General features: G+C 42.9%; 2 protein-coding genes across 6 annotated transcripts in view; one reads left to right on the top strand and one right to left on the bottom strand.

Annotated features, from left to right (window-relative positions):
- Positions 1 to 6,758: 6,758 nt before the first annotated feature.
- PLPP6 (phospholipid phosphatase 6) lies at positions 6,759 to 9,714 on the bottom strand. The gene has a single exon (XM_055311892.1). The coding sequence runs from the start codon at positions 9,659 to 9,661 to the stop codon at positions 8,753 to 8,755; it is 909 nt and encodes a 302-aa protein (XP_055167867.1). The 5' UTR covers positions 9,662 to 9,714; the 3' UTR covers positions 6,759 to 8,752.
- Positions 9,715 to 9,954: 240 nt separating this feature from the next.
- The window catches only part of SPATA6L (spermatogenesis associated 6 like), a 40,693-nt gene continuing 26,906 nt past the window's right edge, over positions 9,955 to 23,741 (top strand). For 2 of the 5 annotated variants that reach the window (XR_008662622.1, XM_055311888.1), the window contains exons 1-3: positions 10,061 to 10,164; positions 13,689 to 13,737; positions 17,037 to 17,078. Coding sequence is in view for 4 of the 5 variants with exons in the window: in XM_055311888.1 (XP_055167863.1) it covers positions 10,135 to 10,164; positions 13,689 to 13,737; positions 17,037 to 17,078 (121 nt within the window). In the remaining variant the exon portion in view is untranslated. Of the gene's footprint in view, positions 10,165 to 13,688; positions 13,738 to 17,036; positions 17,079 to 23,741 lie in introns of all 5 variants that reach the window. The other 3 variants (XM_055311890.1, XM_055311891.1, XM_055311887.1) reach the window with 3 other exon arrangements.

The following is a 23,741-nucleotide window of genomic DNA, read 5'->3' as shown; positions in this document are numbered from 1 at the left end:
TGGTCTTAAGCAGACTCCGAGCTGAGCAGGGAGCCCAATGGTGGGCTCCATCTCACAATCCTAAAATCACAACCTGAGCCAAAACCAGGAGTCAGTGGCTTAACCTACCACATCACCCAGGCGTTCTTCCCCACCCCACTCCAGTGTCTTTTTTAACTACAGATAATACTGCAGCAGGTATTTTTGTGTGTCCGTGAAAGTATATCCACACACACACCCATGCTTAGCAGTGGAATTGCTGAGTCAAATGAAAAATTTTGATAGACATGAACAAATCGCTCTCTAGAGAAGTTATACGTGGTAGGCAGAATAATAGCCCCCAAGGATATCTGTGAATTCGTGGAACCAATGAATATGTTACCTTCTATGGCAGAAGGGAATTAACATTACAGATGGAATTCAGGTTGCTAATCAGCTGACCTTAAGATAGGGAAATGATCCTGAGTTATCTGGATGGGCCAGGGTAATCACAAAGGTCCCTGAACGTGGAAGAGAGAGCCAGAGAGATGGTGGTGTGAAAAGGACTGGCTCGGATTTGCTGGCTTTGAAGATGGAGGAAGGGAGTTTGGAGACAAGGAATGGAGGTGACCCCTAGAAGTCGAAAAAACAAGGAAATGAAAAAGGCAAGGAATGCAGGCCTGCTTCTAGCTTTGCTCTTAGCCTAGGGAGATCTGTGTTGGATTTCTGACCCATAAAACTATTAATAATAAGTGATACATTTGTCTTGTTTTAAGCCATTAAAGTTTGTGGTAATTTGTTACAATAACTATAGAAAATTAACACATTATATGTATTTACACACTCCTACCAACAAGATGTTGTTTCCCCTCATCCTTGACATTAGAGCCTTCATTTTTTATTTATTTTTTTATTTTTATTTTTTTTTAAATTTTTATTTATTTATGATAGGCACACAGTGAGAGAGAGAGGCAGAGACATAGGCAGAGGGTGAAACAGGTTCCATGCACCGGGAGCCCGATGTGGGATTCGATCCCGGGTCCCCAGGATCGCGTCCTGGGCCAAAGGCAGGCGCTAAACCGCTGCGCCACCCAGGGATCCCGAGCCTTCATTTTTTAAAAATAATTTCCTTCTTCATATGAATGCTCCTTCCTACATTATTTGAGGAATGCTTACAATTTAGTGTCCTCTAATTCATATTTTTGATTAAATGGAAAATTTGCAACCATACTTATCTGACTGTTACACTTTTGTTCTCTGCTAATTAACTCTTTGGAAAAGTCCCCTTTGGGACATGGGCCATTTTCTTTGGCAGGGGCCAGGATGTGAGCGGGATGTGTTGATGCGTCATTTCTGCGGTGCTGATATCACTCTGACCAGCCTGCACCACAAAAATCCTGTGGGAATAGAAGTTGTCCAGCAGGATTTGTTTCCTGCCACCAAGGTGGCAGCCTCAGTGATGAATTACTTTGCAAGCTGGACCAGAGGTGTTGTGTGTGTAGAAACCGTCACACTTCCATGGTAGCTCAGGTGACCACAATGAGTGATATTAACAGAGCATAAATAGTCCTAATCACTCATTTGATACTTCCAGGGCAGACTAGCAGTCGTAGTAGCTGTGCCTGGTCATCTCTCATTCCACATGTTTAGTCTGCCCTGATGTGCTGTTGGTTTCCAAACTCAGGAGCTTCCCTGGGTGAAACCTGAAATTGGCTCCTAGATGGAGGACAGCAAGAAATAACCTGAAACTGGCTCCTAGATGGAGGACAGCAAGAAATAACCTGAAACTGGCTCCTAGATGGAGGACAGCAAGAAATAACCTGAAACTGGCTCCTAGATGGAGGACAGCAAGAAATAACCTGAAACTGGCTCCTAGATGGAGGACAGCAAGAAATAACCTGAAACTGGCTCCTAGATGGAGGACAGCAAGAAATAATAGAAGAAAGAGGAAGGCCACTCAATATTAGTAGGTGGCAGGGTTTTTTGTTTTGTTTTGTCTTTTGAAGATTTTATTTATTTATTTGAGAGAACAAGAGAGTGAGCATGAGAGTGGGGAGAGTGGAGGGGGGAGACTGAAAATCAGGCTCTCTGTTGAGCAGGGATTCTGATGTGGGCTTGATCCCAGGACCCCAGGAACATGACCTGAGCCAAAGGCAGACACTTAACTGACCAAGCCACCCTGGCATCCCTTTAATAAGTAAGGGAACTTCCACTGGAATCTTGTCTTAGATGGCCACAAGATGAGTAGACTTCAGGCAGCCTGGGTGGCTCAGCGATTTAGCATGATCCTGAAGACCTGGGTTGTACAGGGACACGTGGGTGGCTCAGTGGTTGAGGGTCTGCCTTTGGCTCAGGGTGTGATCCCAGGATTCTGGGATTGAGTCCTCCATCGAGTTCCCAGCGGGGAGCCTGCTTCTCCCTCTGCCTATGTCTCTGCCTCTCTCTGTGTCTCTCATGAATAAATAAATAAAATCTTAAAAAAAAAAAAAAAAAAAAAAGATGAGGAGACCTCTGCATCCACCCACCAGAAACTTAAAAGTTTATTTGGAAGACTTACCTGAGTTCAGTCACATATAACATCCAGATGGTCTCCACAGCATTTTGCTCTTTTAAGACTTGTGTTCTTCAAATGACTCCCTCTGTGGGAATGGTGGGTAGAATGTACATCCCAAGGACAGTGGAGGGGGGTGAGGAGCTTCTCATTGCCTTGGTCTAGCTTATGGGTCAACCAGTGGTCAAGTCCTCTTGATGACCTCCTCCAACATGTGGGAACCCCCTTACCACATACCTTGAACCCTATAGACTGGCTGGACCATCTCTGTATTTATATCTCTTCAAAGATATTTATTGAGCATCTGCTATGCTAGGTGTTTAGAATACAAACTTTTAGCCATGTAGATCCTACAGTTTATGAAGATAATCAACAATCACAGGAGCTAATGTGAAACAGCTTTTGTGGCAGTTGCTACAAAGAAGAGATAGCATATATTTGTAGTCGGGGGTTCCTCCTTGTCAGGGAGAGCATATAAAAGGCATAGGTGGGGCAGCCCGAGTGGCTCAGTGGTTTAGCGCCGCCTTCAGCCCAGGGCGTGATCCTGGAGACCCAGGATCGAGTCCCGCATCGGGCTCCCTGCAAGGAGCCTGCTTCTCCCTCTGCCTGTGTCTCTGCCTCTCTCTCTCTCTCTGTGTGTCTTTCATGAATAAATAAATAAAATCTTTCAAAAAAGGAATAGGTGAAATATGTAGATCTGCGTCCATGTTTTGTCCATACCTACACTGTATGCCACTGAAGGTAAAGGGCATAGATTAAGTAAAGGAAAGGACCTAGAAACATTGCATAGCTACATAGAGGAGGGTAAATAGAGAGAAAAAATGGCCAGAGCATTGAAGAGAAACCAGAACAAGGCCTCTACTCTAGGAACCAAGCAAGGAGAGTGCAGTGAAAACTAGTAAGAGCACAGGATGGGACAGTGTATCTAGATGGGTGGCTGCTTCCCTTTAGCTGTGTGGCCTTGGGGAAAAGGTTGTTTGGCCAGGTCCTGCATCTGTAAAATAGAGATGATACCTTCCTCCAAGAGTTATTGTGGAGATGAAATGAATTAGCATGTGCAGTGTGTCCAGCACTTTGCATGTTCTCAGTAAAGATTGATTCCTCCCTTCATTATGTCTCTGTCCACTTATTTATTCATCCATTTTGGTTATTACTCTCCTTGATGACTTAAGCATTGGTTTTCGTGACTTACCTCTGAGAGTCAACACTGGTCCTGTTCCTGTATAACCCTGTGTTAGTCTGGATGCCAGCAAGCTGCTGTGAGCCAACAGATCAGTTCTCTGGATATGGCAGGGAGCCAAGCATGCACCTATGTGCCTCTCGGTATGCAGACAGACTGAGCAACAGGGATGGGATAAGGACATAATATACCTTCCGTCATCATACTGAGTTTTTCTGTTCCAGGCAAAGGAACTCCAATTACCAAAGTGAATATCTAATTCTTGTCCCAGGACATCTTTGTGCACTTGCATTTCAGCCATCGCATAAACCTCCAAGAGTTTAGTAATAAATGACTCATCACAATTTAATATTTTTTTCCAGAGACAGCATTGGCCCTCCCAGATTTCTCAGATTGGCTAGAAGCAGCCACTCCCCCTCCCCTTTCTTTAGTTTTTGTCTATTGTATACACTGAATGGACAAAATTTTAGACAATATCCCCTACTGGTTGAGAACGTTTGCTCTGCCTGTCGCTTCTGATGGTTTTCACAGTGTGACCCTGGCTCTGGCAATCATTGTAACTACTCACTGGGTAATAATGTAATTCCCTGCTTGCCTAGATTAACCAAACACCAGAAAAGAGAGATGGACACCTATTTCTGTTGTGGGGAAATATGTGTCCATTCCCATATTTCTAACATGGGAAACCAAACTTTTAAATCTCAGAATTATCCTTGTATTTCTAATTAGCACACAGTTCATTTCATATTATTGACAGGGGCCATGTTTTCCAAACCAAACATGAGGACGTAACATTTGATAAGCATGGGTGGCTCAGCGGTTTAGTGCTGGCTTCAGCCCAGGGCATGATCCTGGAGACCCAGGATCAAGTCCCACATCAGGCTCCCTGCATGGAGCCTGCTTCTCCCTCTGCCTGTGTCTCTGCCTCTCTCTCTCTCTCATGAATAAATAAATAAAATATTTTAAAAATTTTTGATAAGCAAGAGAATGCCTTTAGGGACAGGCTACTCTAAGAATCAGAATTGTTAAGAAATTCCAGGGCTTGCATCAGAGAAGATGAATACCTGCTGTTTACTTCCACATGGATAGAACTGGAGGGTATTATGCAGAGTGAAGTAAGTTAATTGGAGAAAGACAATTATATGGTCTCACTTATATGTGGAATATAAGAAATAGTGACCAGAAGGGAAATGAGGGAAACTGAGTGGGGAAAAATTAGAGAGGAAGACAAACCATGAGAGACTCCTAAGTCTGGAAAACAAACAAAAAGGTTGCTGGAGGGGAGGTGGGTGGGAGGATGGGGTAAATGGATGACAGGCCCTAAGGAGGGCACTTGATGGGATGAGCACTGGTGTTATCCTATATGTTGGCAAATTGAATTTGAATAAAAAGGTAAAATTAGAAACAAATGTTTCAAGCTTTCAAGAATATGTTAAATATGGCAGGAATATTGTTGAGAATAAAAGAAGCCAAATGTGAAATAAAAAAAAAAAAAAAGAAAAAAATTGATTCTAGGACTTGGCCGTCACTGAGCTACTAAAAATGGGTAGCTCTTTTTTTTTTTTTTTTTAAATGGGTAGCTCTTAAATGATAAGGAAGCTAATGATCATATTTCCCTTTCAGAGTGGACGCAGTAATCATTTTAGCATAGTGACGGGGGCCATCCGGAGAGGTGACGGGAAAGGAAACTGGGGCCCTGCCAGCACCTGGCGATCCCCGCAGCCGGGCTGCACCGGGTCCCCCTCGCGCCCGCGCCCCGCCGGGGAAGCCCGCTCCGCCCCGACTGCGCCTGCGCCGAGCTTGGCCGTTCCAGGTGGAAGGTTGCGGGTGTGAGTCGTCATGGCAACGCGATGCTCCCGCCTTCTGGAAGCCTGGGCTTCAGCTCCGGTAGTGTGAGACTCGTCCGGGTGGGAGGGACCAGGGCTGAGTCCCGGGGCCGGATGGGGGGAGGAGGGGGCGCGGGGCTCGGGAAGCTGCTGAGAGCACTTGCCCCAGGGATTGAGCTAAACTAAGAAAAAATCGGTCCCAGGCTCAGCACGAAAGGATCTTTTCATTCCAGTCCTTTCGCCCACGCAGGGAACGATGCCTCTGGAAGTGGTGGTGGAACTACAGATCCGGGCGGTAAGAGAAGTCTCCTCCTGGCCCCCAAATCGGACTCTTTCCCCGGGGTTCCCAAATGGTCCGGGTCGTTTTCACCACCTCCTCCCCACCTCACCGCACACACATCATTATCCTTTGGGTCAGATCGTACCTCTGCGTCCCTAAGATCCTCTACATTGGTCTTCCCTGACTTCTTAGCCTTTAAACATTTACCCCCCAAGGGACTTGTTAGCTTTATCCTAAATTTTCCTGTTATTTTAGAATAACCCTGCATTATATCGAAAAAGAATTTTATTATTTTTTTCCAGGATAAAGATTTGTGAAAGAATTAAAATAAAACCCTCCTTTAAATAGCGAGGGAAAAATTCAATTTCAGCAAGTCCAGTCACTTCCTGATAACTTGCCTGCCACCTCTATGAACCAATCGAGTATTTTCTAGGTATTTCCCCTAGAGAGGGCTCTGGCTTGCTAATTCCAAAAGGGAAGTCAATCCGTCAACACCTGTTTTATAATTAACCCACTGAATCCTGTGGCCCAGTGACTGCATTGGTCCTGTTTGGGATCTGTCACTGTTATGAATTCGGCTTCTGTGTTCCAATCCTTCCATCCATAGTTGGTGACAGACTATCATGCAGCTTTGCCTCCCAGCTCTAGGGGCTTCTCTACTGGCCATGATTACCACCAGCACAATGTTGGTAAGTTACAGCCATGGAGAACCTGGCTAGCCTCCATACAAGTGACAAGTGCTGTGGTTTCATCATATACATCGTTCTGAAAAGAAGACAAAAATTTCCTGGATTTGTCCCATTTCACTGACGGCAAGTAGGACCAGACTCTATCAAATTGTGCTACATCAAGTGCCAACTCTCAACCTTTTGCGGTCAAGGGAAGGAATTCTTGAGAAGCTGAGTGTTAAAGCAGGCTTCTTCTTCCCCAAGGCAAAAATTAGACAAGTTTTCATCTCACTCATTCAATGTTATTGGTTATTTTTATTTTAATTTTCAAAAGGCATTCCTCAGTGTACAATTGACAGTAAAATCATTTTCTACTCTATAGTAGTTAGAGTGCTTCAGAAACATCAGCTGAATTGATCTGTGCTTTAAAAGCCTGCAAACTTTTAGGAATTCCAGAAGTATAATCAGGGACCAGAAGATAAAACTAATTTTGAGCCCCCAATATTCAGACTTGTGAACACTGCAGAAGGAAACATCACTGCTTTCCAAAAGATCTGGCCTGAATATTGCTGGATTAAAATAAAAGATCTAAGATTAAACAATAAAGCAAATCACTCAAAGCTTTACAGTTTGGCTGATTCAGGGAGAGAAGAGGTAGTCTGTTCAGGATGTTGTGGGAGTACAGATGATTTTGTTTGACTTTGAGGAGTAGCTGTTCCTCTTTCAATGTGCCTCTCACGCTCAGAAAATTCATACTTCTCCCCAGTCAGAGCTTATTCATCACACCATTCTATGTGACACATCCAAGGCCAAAAATCCTTTCTCTTTATAAATGTCAAAATAATTCACCACTATCTGAAAACACCAGTTCCATAGGTAATTCAAAGATTCTTATTTTCAGGCAGAACAGCATTTAAAGCACACACACTGCTTGGTTTTCCTGCTCAAAGAATAATGAGCAGAGTCCATCTTGCATTTGGTCGTCTTTGGTCTTGTGATTTGGGGAGGTGCCGTGGATAAACTGCTTTGAATGTAAAGGTCAATGTAAAGGGACGTTTAGGAGTTAGTTATCCCTTGTGCCTGGTGTAACAGTGGGCTCCCCTGGTGAATTTCAAGTTAAATATTGTTACCAAAACTATGCTATATATGGGGAAATGGAATTCCATATGAAAAGCTATACAGTGTCATCCTTGTGGTACATATGAGAAAGTTTATGCCCTTGCACTGCAAAGAATCAAGTTATTTTCCTATTACCTCAGCAGAGGAGCATAATTCTTTGTTCAGTAGAGATGATGGGCAACACAGCCCCATCTCCTGCCATACTGGTCCACTGACATAATACGTGGTAGGCCTACCCCCAGACGATTAGGTCCTGACGTCCTCAGTTAGCTTTCACACCACGCTCTTTGTCAACAGAATTAAGCATTCGATCATAGTCCCATCCTTCCTTTTCTGTGGGCATTGTAGACATGCCCACCATTAAGTGTTTCTTCTTCAAGTAAGTTCTTGGCTTGTTCTCTGAATGCAAAAAGATAGTATTAGAGAGTAATGGGAAATAAAGATCTATTTAGAGAGTTTTTGAGGAGGTAGAGGGAAAAGAAACCAAGATATGCACTATAATCTCTTCTCACTACCCATCCCATAAAGATGGAAGAGAATATACTAAGAAAGCTTATCAAGAAAATAAGGATTAAGAAGACACCCGTGGCAGCAGATTTTCAGGAAATACATGAGAAAAAAAAAAAAAACCTATGTCTTAATATACTGTTTAAAATTTACCTCAGGAAAAGAACTAGGATGAGTAGGTGGCTCATCTGCATGTATATTTACAGAATGAAGATCGTGTTGGTTTTTTTTTTTGAAGTTCACTTTACAAGTGATATGTTGACTTACAGGATTACTACAAAACACAAAATTTACTTTTGTCAACTTTAAAAAAAAAACGAACAGCAGGATTATCATCACCCCAGCTTGTTTTCTTTGCAGTTGTCCTGGAGATATAAACAGCGGTTGAATGAATATATAATAGAGGGATTTCTTTTCTTTTCTTTTCTTTTTTCTTTCTTTCTTTCTTTTTTTTCTTCCTGTAATATGGCTGTGGTCACAATGGCCAGGACGTTCTCCAGCCTAGCAACCCCCCAAGATGGAATGACACCTGAAATCCCAAAGGAAGCCTGAAATGTCCTTAGAGGGACAAGCAGGATCGCTGCTGGCTGACGTCGTAGGTGTCATCGCATGCGGGAACCTGCTGATCGCCTGGTGCCATAGAGGACAGAGGACGAGGTGGTGTCATTGTTGGTTCCACAGTAGGAAGAGGACCCGGGCGTTGTGCGGCGAAAGCCAGCAGTAGTCCACGATGCTGTACTGCGCGTAGCCCAGAAAAAAGCCAAACGCCACGTCAGTGACGTTGTGCCGCCCCAGCATCACCCTGGAGAAGCCCACGACGAAGGCCCACAGTACCACAAGCACCCTCAGCGGAATGGCCAGCACCAAGTGGTTCAAGATGAACCGAGACACCAGGGCGGCCCTGGTGGCGTGGCCCGAGGGGAAGGAGTACTTGTCCACCGACAGGGTGACGAACATGTCCATCTGATTGTGAGCGGGGCGGCGCCTGCGCACCAGCCCCTTGATCAGGGCCACCAGCAGCAGGTCCAACAGCAGGGCGAAGAGCAGGTTCGTGAGCACCTCGCGCCCGGCCCAGCTGTCGCTCCTGAGCAGGCAGTAGAGGGTCCCCAGCAGCCAGGGGATGCCGTGTCCCGAGATCTCCAGCAGCTTCATGAGGGGCCGCACGCTACCCCAGGACGAGCTCTCCCCCGCGCACACGCCCAGCTTCTTGGACAGCCACAGGTCGATGGCCAGCAGGGAGCGCAGGGCGATGCCCAGGAAGGACGGGTTCAGGTCCATGCGGTCCTCCTCGGGCAGCGCGGCCGCGGCCGCGGGCGCCTGCGACGGGCCGGCCCCGGCCAGCGGGAAGGAGCCGCGCCGGTGCACCGGGCTCTCGGGCGCGCGGAGCCGGGCGCAGGTGGGGTCGGCGCCGGGCGCGCGGCCGCCGAGCAGGGACTGGAACTCGAACCTGCCGCCGCCGCCGCCGCCGCCGCCGCCGCCGCGGGCCGGGCTGCCGGGGCTGCTGCTGCTGCTGCTGCTCGAGGCGGCGGCGGCCAGCGGGCGGGCGTCCGCGTTCCTCCGGGGGCTCGGCATGGCGGCGGGGGGCCCGGAGCCCGGGAGCCGACCCGCCCGGCGCGCCGCTCCGGGCCCGGCAGCCTCTTCCGCTTCCGCACTGCCATCCCGGGGGCGGGGAGAGGAGCCGGCGAGAGGACGATTGTGACACCTGGCGGAGACGTGGGAGGAAACGGGATTGGCACTTGGGGAAGGAGGGGACAGGGGGAGGGGGTGGTGTGGGAGGTCCAGGGGAAGGGTCGTGGGGGGGGGTGTGAGGGGGATGGGGATGGGGAATATGACGTCGTCGGGGAGGTTAGGGAAAACAGCTCCTGTGCACAAACAACCAAACAAGCCACCAAACCAAACACCTGTTCTCTCTCTTTGTTTTCTTCTTTGTTTTTAAGATTTCTTGTCCCGGGGTGTACCTTCCTGACAAGCAAGATGTATACCTTGGGGTGTACCTCCTCAATCAGTACCTGGAGACTGACTGCTTTCCCTCTGTGTTCCCTATTATGATTCAGCAGAACATGAGGTTTGAAAAGGTGATCTTGACTTTCTCACTGCCACGTCAAGAAGTTTAAATGTTGTCCGGGGAGCATCTCATGGTGCTTATAAAGAACACAGCTCTCGTAAAGTCAGTTGGTACCTTTTCTTTAAAAATGAAATTAAAAAAAAAAAATGGCTTGCAGGCATCTCAGCACAGCACAAAACCTGACTTGGAGGACTTGCTTTTGCATTGCAGGCCTGAGCCAAGTTCTGTCAACCTGCTGCTAAATGTCCTGGTGGATGTTTTCTATTCTTGGAATCCCCATGGCATTTTCTAACTGGAACAGAGAGAGCATTTTCTGGATGTTTCTTGGAGGTGTTAGAGGCTGTTGCATTAAATTTATGACAGGGATTATTAGGAAATTAGTGGACCTTAGAAACAAACTTTTGTGGAGTCAGAAAAATAATGAAAAAAAAAAAGCTATAATCAAATCAGTAAAATCCTGTATCTCAAATCCTGTAACAAAACAAACCTCTTCAGATTCATTGAATTTTCTTAGGTCATCCCTGGTTTATTTAGCTACAGTGATAAAGGCTACGTTTCATTCCAGTGAATATGAACCTGATGTTTTTTCTTTAAGATTTTATTTCTTTATTCATGAGACATACGCAGAGAGAGAGGTAGAGACACAGGCAGAGGGAGAAGCAGGCTCCAAGCAGGGAGCCCGATGTGGGACTCGATCCCAGGTCTCCAGGATCAGGCCCTGGGCTGAAGGCGGCGCTAAACTGCTGAGCCACCTGGGTTGCTCTGAACATGATTTTAATAGAACATTACCAACCTTCTTCCCACTTTGATTTAGAACATTAATTTCATTATTATGAATCACAGACAGTTCTTTGAAGTTTGCATTTTGGAATTTGGAGGTGGAATCAGTTTTAACCTTTGTAAGTCTAATGATTTTCCCCCAAACAATATCTCAGAGCTGCTCTTTGGAGGAGGTGTTACTAAGTATGGGAAGTCTAGATAGGGTAGAGCCTGTCACCTTTAAAGGTCTGGTTGGTGGGCAGCCCCGGTGGCGCAGCGGTTTAGTGCCACCTGCACCCCAGGGTGTGATCCTGGAAACCCGGGATCAAGTCCCATATCAGGCTCCTTGCATGGAGCCTGCTTCTCCCTCTGCCTGTGTCTCTGCCTCTCTCTCTCTCTCTCTTTCTCTCTCTGTGTCTCTCATGAATAAATAAAGTAAAAAAAAATAAAGGTCTGGTTGGTGTTGCTCAGAAAATGACCTATTTCCAGCTGAGACTGGGAGAGGAGATGAGGATTAATTTTCTGAAAGACTAAGGCTGTTTGTAATATTTTTTTAAAATCACAGTGGCACAGCCTTCAGCCCAGGGTGTGATCCTGGAGACCCAGGATCAAGTCCCATGTCAGGCCCCTGCATGGAGTCTGCTTCTCCCTCTGCCTGTGTCTCTGCCTCTCTCTCTCTCTCTCTGTCTCTCATGAATAAATAAATAAAGTCTTAAAAAAAATCTGTAAAATCACAGTGGAAATTTAGATAGAGTCTACCAAACTGGTTGGATAAGAGAGGAGAGGAATAAATAAATACTACCTTGAGACATATAGTCAGAATCCAGACGAACCTATTTCTCCTCTTTAGATATTGGTAGTGGTAGGAAGTGGGTGGTGAAAATCGTATATTTTCTCCCTTAAGCATATCGTTATTAGTTTATCAGGTTTCCTTCTGTAGAAGACTTTAAAAAGACTTCTCTTTTTGTAAGAAACCCAAAGATACAAAATCATAGAAGCACAGAATGATAATTTTGTAAATGACCCTGGAGGTTATCTAGTCTAACATCTTTGACTCACAGAAAAGGGGAATCAGCCTCAAAGACATTAGACTCCAGATGCCACTACTGCTCTGTTACAAAGCTGTGCATTTGAGCTTGCTGGTCAAACATATATCACAGACCTTTTTTTTTTTTTTTTTTATAAAATGCAATTCTTTAAAATTTTGAAATATTACCTTAATGTGTGGGCTGTTTGGGTTCATAATCCGGCTTTCTCCCACTTGGCTCCAGTTTTCTTTTATTTGTTCCATTCTCTAGCTGCAAATACTTGGAGCAAGTATCAAAAACATTTTCTCCTCCTTGGCCCTTCTGTGTAACCCAGAATTGAATGTTCTGAAACATTTGGATAAGTAAGAAATTACTCATCAAGAATGTATGAGACATTGTGTTTGAGCAGTTCATGTTGGCCATTTACTCTCCAGGATCATACTTGAGAAAATCCTTAGACATAGATAACATGAAAGGCTGCAAGTACTGGAATGATTCAGGGGGAAAAAAACCCTCACCTACATTTGCTTAATCTAAATCGGTAAGACAAAAGTAGATGACAGGAGACAGCCTCCTTTTTGTACTTAAAGCAGACTTGGCTTTGAATTAAGAGCAGATTTTAGGGCAGCCTGGGTGGCTCAGTGGTTTGGTGCCGCCTTCAGCCGAGGGCCTGATCCTGGAGACCCAGGATTGAGTCCCACGTCTGCCTTCCTGCATGGAGCCTGCTTCTTCCTCTGCCTGTGTCTCTGCCTCTCTTTCTCTCTGTGTGTCTCATGAATAAATAAACAAAATCTTAAAGAAAAAAGAGCAGATTTTAACCATGCTTAAATTTATTTTATTTATTAAAAGATTTTATTTATCTATTTTTGAGAGACAGAGAAGCAGAGACAAAGGCAGAGGGAGAAGCAGGCTCCCTCTGGGGAAACTGATGTGGAACTCAATCCCAGGACCCTGGGTTTACAACCTGAGCCAAAGGCAGAGCCTCAACCACTGAACCACCCAGATGCCCTTAACCATGCTTAAATTTAAACACCATTTAAGAGCTTAAATGCCTGAAACTAAACTCTGCTGAAAACTTTTGTTTGTTATAGGCTTCCAGAGTTTAAGGAGAAGGTTGTGGTATGCTTTTAATTTCAGTCCTCTCCCAGACCATTAAGCTCAAGGACAAAATAAGCCAAATTGGCATTGGCTAGATACATATCACAACATTTGTCTTGGGCTTCATCATATACTTTAAACTTATGAGGCCCTCCCGCTCTCTAGTTATTTTGGATTCTGTAGGACTGTCACTACTAGTACAGAGGTTTTCTTTTTTGTTACACATAGAATTTTTACTTGTGTTCCTTCTTAGCACAACCATTTGCTAGTCATTTATTCAGTTAACATCAGTTAATGAGTGTCTGTGGTATGCAGGATTTTTTTAGAGACTCAAGCAAGACGCTGAGTTTGATACCACATGTGCTTGTAGCAACAAACTTGTAGGGCTAGGTCAAGTTGATGACATTTTGAGAATGTGGTAGATTCAGCTAACTCAGGTTTTCCTTGTACTTGGTATTGTGTTCTCGTTCTATAATTACTTGTTGAATTTTTAACCATATACCTGTTAAAGATACTCCTGTTGAATTTTAAAATATTATATGGCTGGAGTTGGCATGTGTTAATTATTTGGAAGAATATAATCTACAGTTTCTATAAGCATATATTAATAAATCTTTGAAAATTTATTTTCACCATTTTTTTCCTGCAGGTATTTGAAAATGCAACAGATCCTGGGGCTGTAGCAGACATTTTAGAAAGTAAGTACTCTCAAGACAAAACAAAACAACTATCATGTGTATGTAATTGTGTGTACAAATATAAAATTCTGCTATATTCTAAGTTGTGATATTTCCGTGTTTGATCCATATTTATATTCAAGAGAGTCTATATCAAATTTGAATCAAGTTTTTTATTCTATTATAAACTCTTTTCTAGATAGAGATGGGATTTATTGGATGGTACACTTCTGTTTATTAATTTCTTGCAATTAAATGGTTTTTGTATTTCACACAGTTGTGTCACTATCACCATAATTAATTTTAGAACATTTTTATCACTGCAGAATGAAACCCTAAGCCCATTCTTCCTTATCACCCCCAGCCCTAGGTAACTACTAACAAATCTTTCTCTGTAGATTTGCTTATTCTGATATTTGATATAAATGAAATTATACAACATGTGGTCCTTTGTGATTAGCTTCTTTCACTTAGCATAATGTTTTCAAGATTGATCTTTGTTACAGCATGTGTCAGTATTTCATTTGTTTATATGGCCAAATAGTGTTCCATTGTATGGCTATACCACATTTTGTTTATTCATTCATTGGTTGATGGACCACTGGGTTGTCTTCACGTTTGGGCTATGATGAAAAATGTTGCTATGAATATCTGTGTACAAGTGTTTTTGTGGACATATGTTTTTATTTCTCTTGGGTATAAACTTAGGAATGGAAGTGCTGGGTCATATGGTAATTCTTCTTACTCTCTGGAGAAACTTTACTAAAGCAGCTGGGTTCATAATCTATAATCATATAATCATTTTACATTCTACCAGAACCATGTGAGGGTTCCATTTCTCAACATCCTCACCAACACTTATTATTACCTGTCCTTTTGATTGGTAGCCATCTTTGTGGGTTTGAAGTGAAATCTCATTGTAGTTTGATGGTGTTGAGCATTTTTTTCATGTGCTTCTTAACTGTTTGTAGATCTTATTTGGAGAAATGTGTTTTCAGAGCTTTTGTTTATATTTTATTTGGATTATTTGGTATTTTATTATTGAGTTGTAATATATAGTGAACTTGTAATGTATTGAGTTCTTTGTGTATAAGTCCCATGTCAGATGTATGGTAGATCAATATTTTCTTCCATTCTTTGGATTATATTTTCACTTTTTAAAAAAGATTTTATTTATTTATTCATGAGAGACAGAGAGAGAGAGGCAGAGAGAGAAGCAGGCTCCATGCAGGGAGCCCAATGTGGGACTCGATCCTGGGACTCCAGAATCATGCCCTGGGCTGAAGGCAGGCGCTAAACTGCTGAGCCACGCAGGGATCCCCTCTTTTCACTTTCTTGATGGTGTTCTTTGAAACATAAAATTTTAAAATTTCAGTGAATTGTATTTTATCTGTTTTTTTCTTTTGTTATTTGCACTTTTTGATGTCATAACTAAGAAAGCATTACCTAATTCAAGTCACAGAGATTTATGTCTGTTTTCTTCTAAGAGTTTTATAGTTTTAACTTTTTTTTTTAAGATTTTATTTATTCATGAGAGACACAGAGAGAGAGGCAGAGACACAGGCAGAAGGAGAAGCAGGCTCCATGCTGGGAGCCCCATGTGGGACTCAATCCCAGGACTCCAGGATCACACCCTGGGCCGTAGGCAGGCGTCAAACTGCTGAGCCACCCAGGCATCCCTATAGTTTTAACTTCTATGTTTAGGTCTATGACACATATTAAGTTGATTTTTGTAAATAACATGAAGTAGGGGTCCAACTTCATTCTTTTGGGTCTGGATATCCAGTTGTCCTGGTACCATTTGTTGATAAGAGTATGTGACCCCCATTGAATAGTCTTGGCACGTTTGTTGAAAGTCAATTGAGTGTACATAAGGAAGGTTTTTTTTGGACTCTCAATTCTATTCTCTTGATTCATATATCTATCATTATGCCAGTTCCACACAATTTTCATTACTGTAGCTTTGTAAGTAAGTTTTGAAATCAGGAAATGTGAATCCTCCACCTTAGTTCTTCTTTCCAAGACAGTTTTGCTATTTGGATTTCCTTGGCTTTCCATGTGAATTATAGGATCAGCATGTCAGTTCTGCAAAGAAGCCAGCTAGGATGTTGATAGGTGTTGCACTGAACCTGTATATCAACTTGGGGAGTATTTCCATCTGAATAATATTAAATCTTCCAATCCATGAACATGGGATGTGGTGAGAATTAATTGAATGTAAGGAATTTAGAGTTTGAGACAAATGAAGTGCTTAACATTACCATTGGAGTGATGGTTGGCAGAGATATATATTCCTTCTTACTGCTTCGAAAACCTAAAATTACAAGCTGTCTTAGCTGTTACGTTTTTTGGCACTTAAAATTTTATCCTCATACATGCATAAGCCAACAAAGAAACAATTTTACTTTTCTTGTATATGTGTCTTTCATGAATTAAAAAAAATCTACTCTCATAGCAAGTTTCAAATATATCATACAGTATTAGTAACAATAAGTGTCTTTAATTGTCAACATTATTGTCTATTTTATAATGTTTTAATTTCTAATATTTTGTTGGAATTATCTCTATTGATTTTTGATTGTTATACCATATATGTTTGAATTACTTTAAGATTTGAATTTTATTCTTGTCCTTATAGATTTTGTACATGAGCTCACTATTTGTAAATGCATTTTGGACTCAGGAAGTATAAAAAATGCATATTTTATGTCTTAATTAATCAGAAGACATACTGTTTTAAGCACTATACCTAGTCTAGGTTAATGGACAACAGTCATATTTTGAATTATTTATTTATTTTTATTTATTTTTTAAAGGTTTTATTTATTTATTCATGAGAGACACACACACAGATAGAGAGAGAGAGAGAGCGGCAGAAACACAGGCAGAGGGAGAAGCAGGCTCCACGCAGGCAGCCTGACGTGGGACTCGATTCCGGGACTCCAGAATCACGCCCTGGGCCGAAGGCAGGCACCAAATCGCTGAGCCACCTGGGCTGCCCATATTTTGAATTTTTGAAATGAGAAGTTGATTATTATGTCATTGACTTATGAATACCTTTTTAGGAGAGAAGATATTGCATCCATTTCATCAATACTTGTCAGGGTATAAAATGCTGTTTCTAGACTCAGTTACTCTCACTGCATGCCCTTGAATGACTGGCTTTTGAAATACCTAAATTATTGTTGGTATGGCACTTATTATTATTATTATTATTATTATTATTTTAAATGGGATGTTATGGTAGTCTTGAACTTAGCAATTACTGAATAACTCCAGCAATTTTCTAAGGTATTAAAATCTCATTTTTTCCCTTTTAGGCTTCCTAACCAGGTTTGAATTAATACAGCTAGTATCTCCAGGTAATGTAGCAGTAAATGCATTTCTAAATTAGCTTATTTTATTTTGAAAGGACTTTGGCATGACAGAGTGAGATTGATATTTACAAGTTGTGCTTTCTAGAACACTTTATTTTTCCCCCATACTGGTCTGTTGAATCCTATTCATTTCCAGAAAAGTAACTTTATGGGTTTGGTGGCAGTAAATATAACTTAAACAGGCAGTTGACTTTCCATTTTTTCATATCTTTATCTAATTATCATCAAATAATAAAATCTTGGTTCAGTTTCTTTCAAGTTGTTGCCTTTGGCTTTGTTCTCATTTATGGAGCATGTGTGTGTCTAAAACCCAAAGCTATCTTTTGTATTAGATGCTAGAGCAGGGTTGGCAAAATATAGGCCCCAGGCCACATACCACCTGCAGTTTGTTTTGTAGGACTCATGAACTAAATTTCTACATTTAAAAAAATTGAAATTCATATCCTATCTGTTTAATTCGTGCACTTCACTGTGGTCAAGTGTACAATTCAGTTGTTTTACTATCTTTACAAAGTTATGCAACTGTCACCACTATCTTATTCCAGAACATTTTTATTATCCCAAAAAGAAACGTGTAGTCATTAGTAGTCCCTACCATTCCCTTCTCCCAAAGCCCTGGCCACTACTGATCTACATTCTCTGTTGAAGGACCTGTTCCAGACATTTAATGTAAATGGAATCAGACAGTGTGTGGCCTTTTGTTTCTGGCCTCTTTACTTTGCATATTTTCATCCACATTGTGGCAAGTATCATTATTACTTCATTCCTTTTTATTGCTGCATAATATGCTTTTATATGGATATACCATTTGTTTATCCATTTGTTGGTTAATGGACATTTGGGTTATTTTCACTTTTGGAATATTATGAATAACTGCTATCAACATTCATGTACAAGTTGTTGTGCGAGTACGTTTTCAGTTCTCTTGAGTTTATGCCTATGAGTAGAATTTTTGTATCATATGGTACTTGCGTGTTTAACTTCTAAAAAAATTTTTAATTAATTTATTTGAGAGAGAGAGAGACCGAGCGAGCACACATAAGCAGGGGGAGGGAGAAGGACAAGGAGATTCCATGCTGAGACGTGGGGCTTGATCTCATGACTCTGAGGTCATGACCTGAGCTGAAATCTAGAGTCGGACACTTCACTGACTGAGCCACCCAAGTGCACCTCTGTGTTTAACTTTTTAAGGAACTGCCAAACTCTCTTCAGTGCTTGCAGTTTTGAATGGTTGGAAAAAAAATTTAAAACATGAGTATTTTGTGATGTGAAAATTATATAAAATTCAGATTTCAGTGTCCATAAAGTTTTATTGGAACACAGCCATACTCATTTGTTTAAATATTATCTTTGGCTGCTTTTGTTTATGCTGGAATTGAGTAGTTATGACCATATGGTTGGCAAAGCCTAAAGTACTTACTATCTGGCCTTTTACAGAAAAAGTTATTGCTAGAATCATGGGACTTTAGGAGGAAACTTTTCTGTGGTGCCTTTGCTTTGCGTGTGTCTTTTTTTTCTGTATGTGTCTTGAATGTCAATTTGGCTAGTTTCCTGGTGATTTTTACTCGTGTGTGTGTGTGTGTGTGTGAGAGAGAGAGAGAGAGAGAGAGACAGAATATTTAAAACTCAGAAACATGTCTAATTCTTTTCTGATCTTTGCTGTTATAGGTTTTTCCTTTTCTCTTCCCAAAATGAAAATAGCTTTACGGTTTTTACTTGTTGCAAAAAGCATCCCCAAATGATGAGAAAATCTTTATAATTTGGTGAACATGTTTCCTGATATCTCTGTGGACAGAACACCTAGATACAGAATTTCTACATAGTAGTGTTACATATACTTTCTTCTCTTTTTTTGCTTCCCCCATGATATATCATTGTTATTTTGTCTTTTTTTTTTTTAAGATTTTATTTATTTGGGCAGCCCCGGTGGTGCAGCGGTTTAGCGCCGCTGCAGCCCAGGGCGTGATCCTGGAGACCCTGGATGGAGTCCCACATCAGGCTCTATGCATGGAGCCTGCTTCTCCCTCTGCCTGTTTCTCTGCCTCTCTCTCTCTCTGCATCTCTATGAATAAATTTAAAAGAAATCTTAAAAAAAAAGATTTTATTTATCCATGAGAGACACACACACAGAGAGGCAGAGATACAGGCAGAGGAAGAAGCAGGTTCCCTGCAGGAGCCTGATGCAGGACTACCCAGACCTGGGATCACGCCCTGAGCCACCCAGGCATCCCTCCAACGTATATTTATTGAGGGTGTACTCAGAACATGCCCCACACTGTGTTGCTGGTATCACACTAGTGGTACCAGGCAGGATGGTGATGGTGAGCCATCTTGCTCTGCTGGTTCTTGATACTAGATAATTAAACAAGAATGATTTGTCTCATGTAGGGTCACATGGGCCACAGTTAGGTTTACAGGAACTAATCCTTCACTTGGCTGAAGTCCTTAACTTTTCGTTTTGCTGTAGATATTATTTTATTGTTGGATGTTTATTCACATTGCTTTCAAACACACCTAGAGTCAAAAGACATATTATGACCATTATGTTAATGATATAAGTACTTTAGATTTGAAGTTGTCTAATGATTTGGCTTAGAAGTGGTGGAAACTCCTCTGGTTCCTGTTTACAAAGATGGGAAAAAGCGAATGGACACAGGGGGGCAGCAGTGTAATCCTGTTTGGGAGCTTAGCATTCTCTTTTTACTGATATCTGATAAAAACCTCTCCTTGGGGAGAAGTCATCCATGTTCAGTCCAGCTGTAAAATGGTATTTTGGGGAGCACCTGTTCCTTCGATCAGAGTTGGTTTTATACTTTGTAGTGGCGTTTACTAGGCATCAGCAGTGAAAGAACTCTTGCCTCAGATAATAAGATTTTGAATTCCTACTTTGCCATGTGGCATCATAAGTGTCATCTATTCACAGAGCCAGTTTTCTTATCTGTAAAGAAGGCATTGGATGAGACTCTATCATGGGAAGCAAGCTGTCAATTCTGATATGCTCTGTAAGTGTTAGATATTCTTTTTTTTTCTTTTTAGATATTTTATTTATTTATTCATGAGAGACACACAGAGAGAGGTAGAGACATAGGCAGAAGGAGAAGCAGACTCCTGCAGGGAGCCCGATGCAGGACTTGATCCCAGGACCCCATAATCACGACCTGAGCCGAAGGCAGATGCTCAACCACTGAGCCACCCAGGCATCCCAGAACACTGATTTCTCTCAGACATTTCACTTGCCGTATGAGAACTGCTCAGCCTATGTTTATGTTTATTATTTATAACCAAGGCTCTTGCCATAGCATCCCCTAGGCATGCTGACATTTTTACACTAGGTGGCAGTTTGGACTCTATAATGTGACCAAAGCAGAGAGATAGAATTGAAAAACATCAGCCTTTTATTTCTCTTCTCCAGTTTTAATTTCTTTATCCCTGTGATTCCAAAGATAGTAGATGAGCATGCCTCCAGTTCTCTGACTTTTATTTTTATTTTAATTCTTGCTAAATACATGAATACTGATTTAGTAGTTGACATGTTGGATGCAGCGACAAGAGCTGGCCAAAAGCCTGTGAAAGGAAAAAGGACAGGCCCAGTGTGGAGAGCATCATACCATGCATTCAGGTGTTTGCTTTCATCGGAACATGTGATTGAAAACACAGGATTTCCAGGAGCAGGTGGTGCTGGGACTTCTGCTGGGTTGGTGTCATGGAGCAGTCCTGATAATGGCACATGCTCTGTACCTTACATATGCCATGTGCCCTCAACAGTAGCCCCAAGGGATAAGTACTATTATGACTTTTATGTTTTCCTGAAGAGGAAGCTGAAACTAGATTATTTATGTAATTTGCTCCTGGTCACATAGCTGGTAAATGGTGGGGCAGGGATTTGAACCAGCTCCGTCTGAACCCCTGGAAACAGTTCTTAACAGTGGCAGTATAGGCCTCAGTAGAAAGCTGTATTTCATTGCTAGTGATGGGTGAGGAGATTGTCACATCCCTGCCCATTTTCTGGTTGCACCTGTGAGATCTCTGAGTGGAGGAAGTCTCTCTGGCCAGCAGGGGTGGGAGGTCATGCCTATCACAGGGAGCACTGTCAAAGGAGTACTGATGAAAATGAGGCTGGGATGAAGCAGAAGATGGATCTTAGAGCTGCACCCACCTTCCCACCGCCTCTCCACCTTCCTCTTTATCATCAATGTACATTGTAGATTTATTCATATAATTGTTTACCACTTGTGGACTGTAAGCTCCAGGAGGGCAGGAATTGTACCTGTTGTATTCCCTAGAATACATTCTGTGTCTAGAACTCCTAGCACACAGAAGGTTCTCAAGGTGTATTTCTTTACTTGTTGTTTTTTTTTTTTTAAGATTTTATTTATTTTATTTTAAAAATATATTTTATTTATTTATTTGAGATAGAGCTAGTGAAAGAGAGAGCATGAGCAGGGAGAGAAGCAGGGGGAGAAGCAGGCTCCCCACTGAGCAGGGAGCCTGACGAGGGGCTTGATCCCAGGACCCTAAGATCATGAACTAAAGTGAAGGCAGACACTCAACCGACTGAGGCGCCCCTCAATGTGTATTTCTTGAACATATGAATGAAAAGGGATTGAAAAAATTGAAAGGAGGCAGCCTGGGTGGCTCAACGGTTTAGCGCTACCTTCTGCCCAGGGCGTGATCTCGAGGCCCAGGATCGAGTCCCATGTCAGGCTCCCTGCATGGAGCCTGCTTCTCTTTCTCTCTCTCTCAATCTCTCTCTGTTTCTCATGAGTAAATAAATAAAATCTTAAAAAAAAAGAAGAAGAAAAAAGAAAAAATTGAAAAGAAGTGATTGAGAAATGAATAAACAGAGGATTTTTCTCGTTACTATTGCAAGAGATTCCGAGTCCACCCACCCCCAGTGTCAACAGGCGATAATAGCATAAAGAACAAAGAATACTGACGAGGTACAAAAACATATTCATGTCTCCCTTCTCTTATGGTGGTGGACACTGAGTCTCAAAGAGAGTAACTGATGCTACTGGAGCACCTGATGTAGGCAGGGCCGTAAGTTATCCCACATCATCTGCCTGGTGGCAACTGCAGGATGCTGCACCACGCCTCTCTCCTGATTGCCACTGAAGTGCAGTTTTAAAATGTCCATCTTTGAGGGCACCTGGGTGGCTCTGTCGGTTGAGCTCCCGATTCTTGGTTTCGGCTCGGGTCGTGGTCTTGGGGTCCTGGGCTCGAGCCCCACGTTGAGCCTGCGTCTGGCTCTGTGCTCGGCAGGGGGACTGTTTCTCTCCCTCTCCCTCTGCCCCTTCTTCCACTAAATAAACCCAAAAATCTTTACAGTATCCGTCTTTAGCAACATCTCAAGGGGCATATGAGAGACGCTGGCAGAATGGCCCGTCTCCAGGCGAGGCGGCCTCCCTGGGCCCCGTGCGGCCTGTGCCCTGCACTCACACCACAGCCCTCTGGGGACCGCCCTGCCCGGGATACAGTACGCAACGGAGCAGTCACTGCTTTCACCGAGCATTGACAGGAGCGGGTCAAAAATCCATGTCCGAATGACAGTCCCGGTTAGTGGTGCATGTTGGGTAGAAAGTTAAGTAGGGTGATGGGGTGGGGAGTTCCAGGCTCCTTTAGGTTGTTGGGGTGCCACCCTTCTGAAGAGACGACACATTTCAGCCGAGGCCCATATTTGGTAGGAGGCGGCCAGCCACACAGAGACTCGGGGAAGGAACATTACAGGGACAACATGGGGCAAACGTCTAAGGTAGAGGTGAGCTGGGTGTGTTTGAAGAGTAGCAGGAAGGGGAGCAAGGAGGACCGCGAGTGATCCAGGAGGAGAGTGTTAACAGATCAGGTAGGAGGGAGATGCAAGTAGGCCCAATTACATGGAATCCTAAAGGCCAGGGTAAGATGCTTAGGTTTTATTCTAGCATGATAGAATGATATTTATTTATTCTAGCATGATAGCCCGTTGGAAGTTTTAAGGAGATGAAAGGCACAATCTGGTGTATTTATAACATCACAGTGTGGGGGATAGGTGTGTGTGCAGGAAGAATGAAAGCAGGGAGGCCAGCTTAGACGCAGTGGCAGTGCTCTGGGAGAGAGGTGACGGGGCTGGGACCAGTGCCTGTGAACGTGGGGAGAGGACACAGATTTTGGATTAATTTTGGAGATGGAGTCAACAGAACTAGCTAATGGGTTACTATGAGGAGCAAAAGAGTGGAATCAAGGATAAAGCCTAGGGATCCCTGGGTGGCTCAGCGGTTTGGTGCCTGCCTTTGGCCCAGGGCACGATCCTGGAGCCCCGGGATCGATCCCACGTCGGGCTCCCGGCATGGAGCCTGCTTCTCCCTCTGCCTCTCTCTCTCTCTCCTCTGTGTCTATCATAAATAAATAAATAAATCTTTAAAAAAAAAAAAGGATAAAGCCTAGATTTTTGGCTCAAGCATGTGGTACTGGTTTTTCTGATGGGAGGAATAAGGGAGAGCTTATTTGTGGGAACAATTCAAGAGTTCTGTGTTGGACCTGTTATCTTGGTGACATAGGGAGACATCTAAGGAGAAACTGGAAAGATGAATGGGATATCAACTGGAATAGGAAGGAAGAAAGGGCATTCTGGAAGGAACAGCATGGCATGTTGTTGTAAGTATGTGGTGGAGG

This window comes from Nyctereutes procyonoides, unplaced genomic scaffold (assembly GCF_905146905.1).
Source record: "Nyctereutes procyonoides isolate TBG_1078 unplaced genomic scaffold, NYPRO_anot_genome, whole genome shotgun sequence".
In the NCBI taxonomy this organism is placed as follows: Eukaryota; Metazoa; Chordata; class Mammalia; order Carnivora; family Canidae; genus Nyctereutes; species Nyctereutes procyonoides.
This window is presented reverse-complemented; position numbering and strand designations above follow the sequence as displayed.

Bases quoted from the DNA above. Each gene is read 5' to 3' on its own strand.
- PLPP6 (XM_055311892.1), bottom strand. From the start codon at position 9,661: ATGCCGAGCCCCCGGAGGAACGCGGACGCCCGCCCGCTGGCCGCCGCC.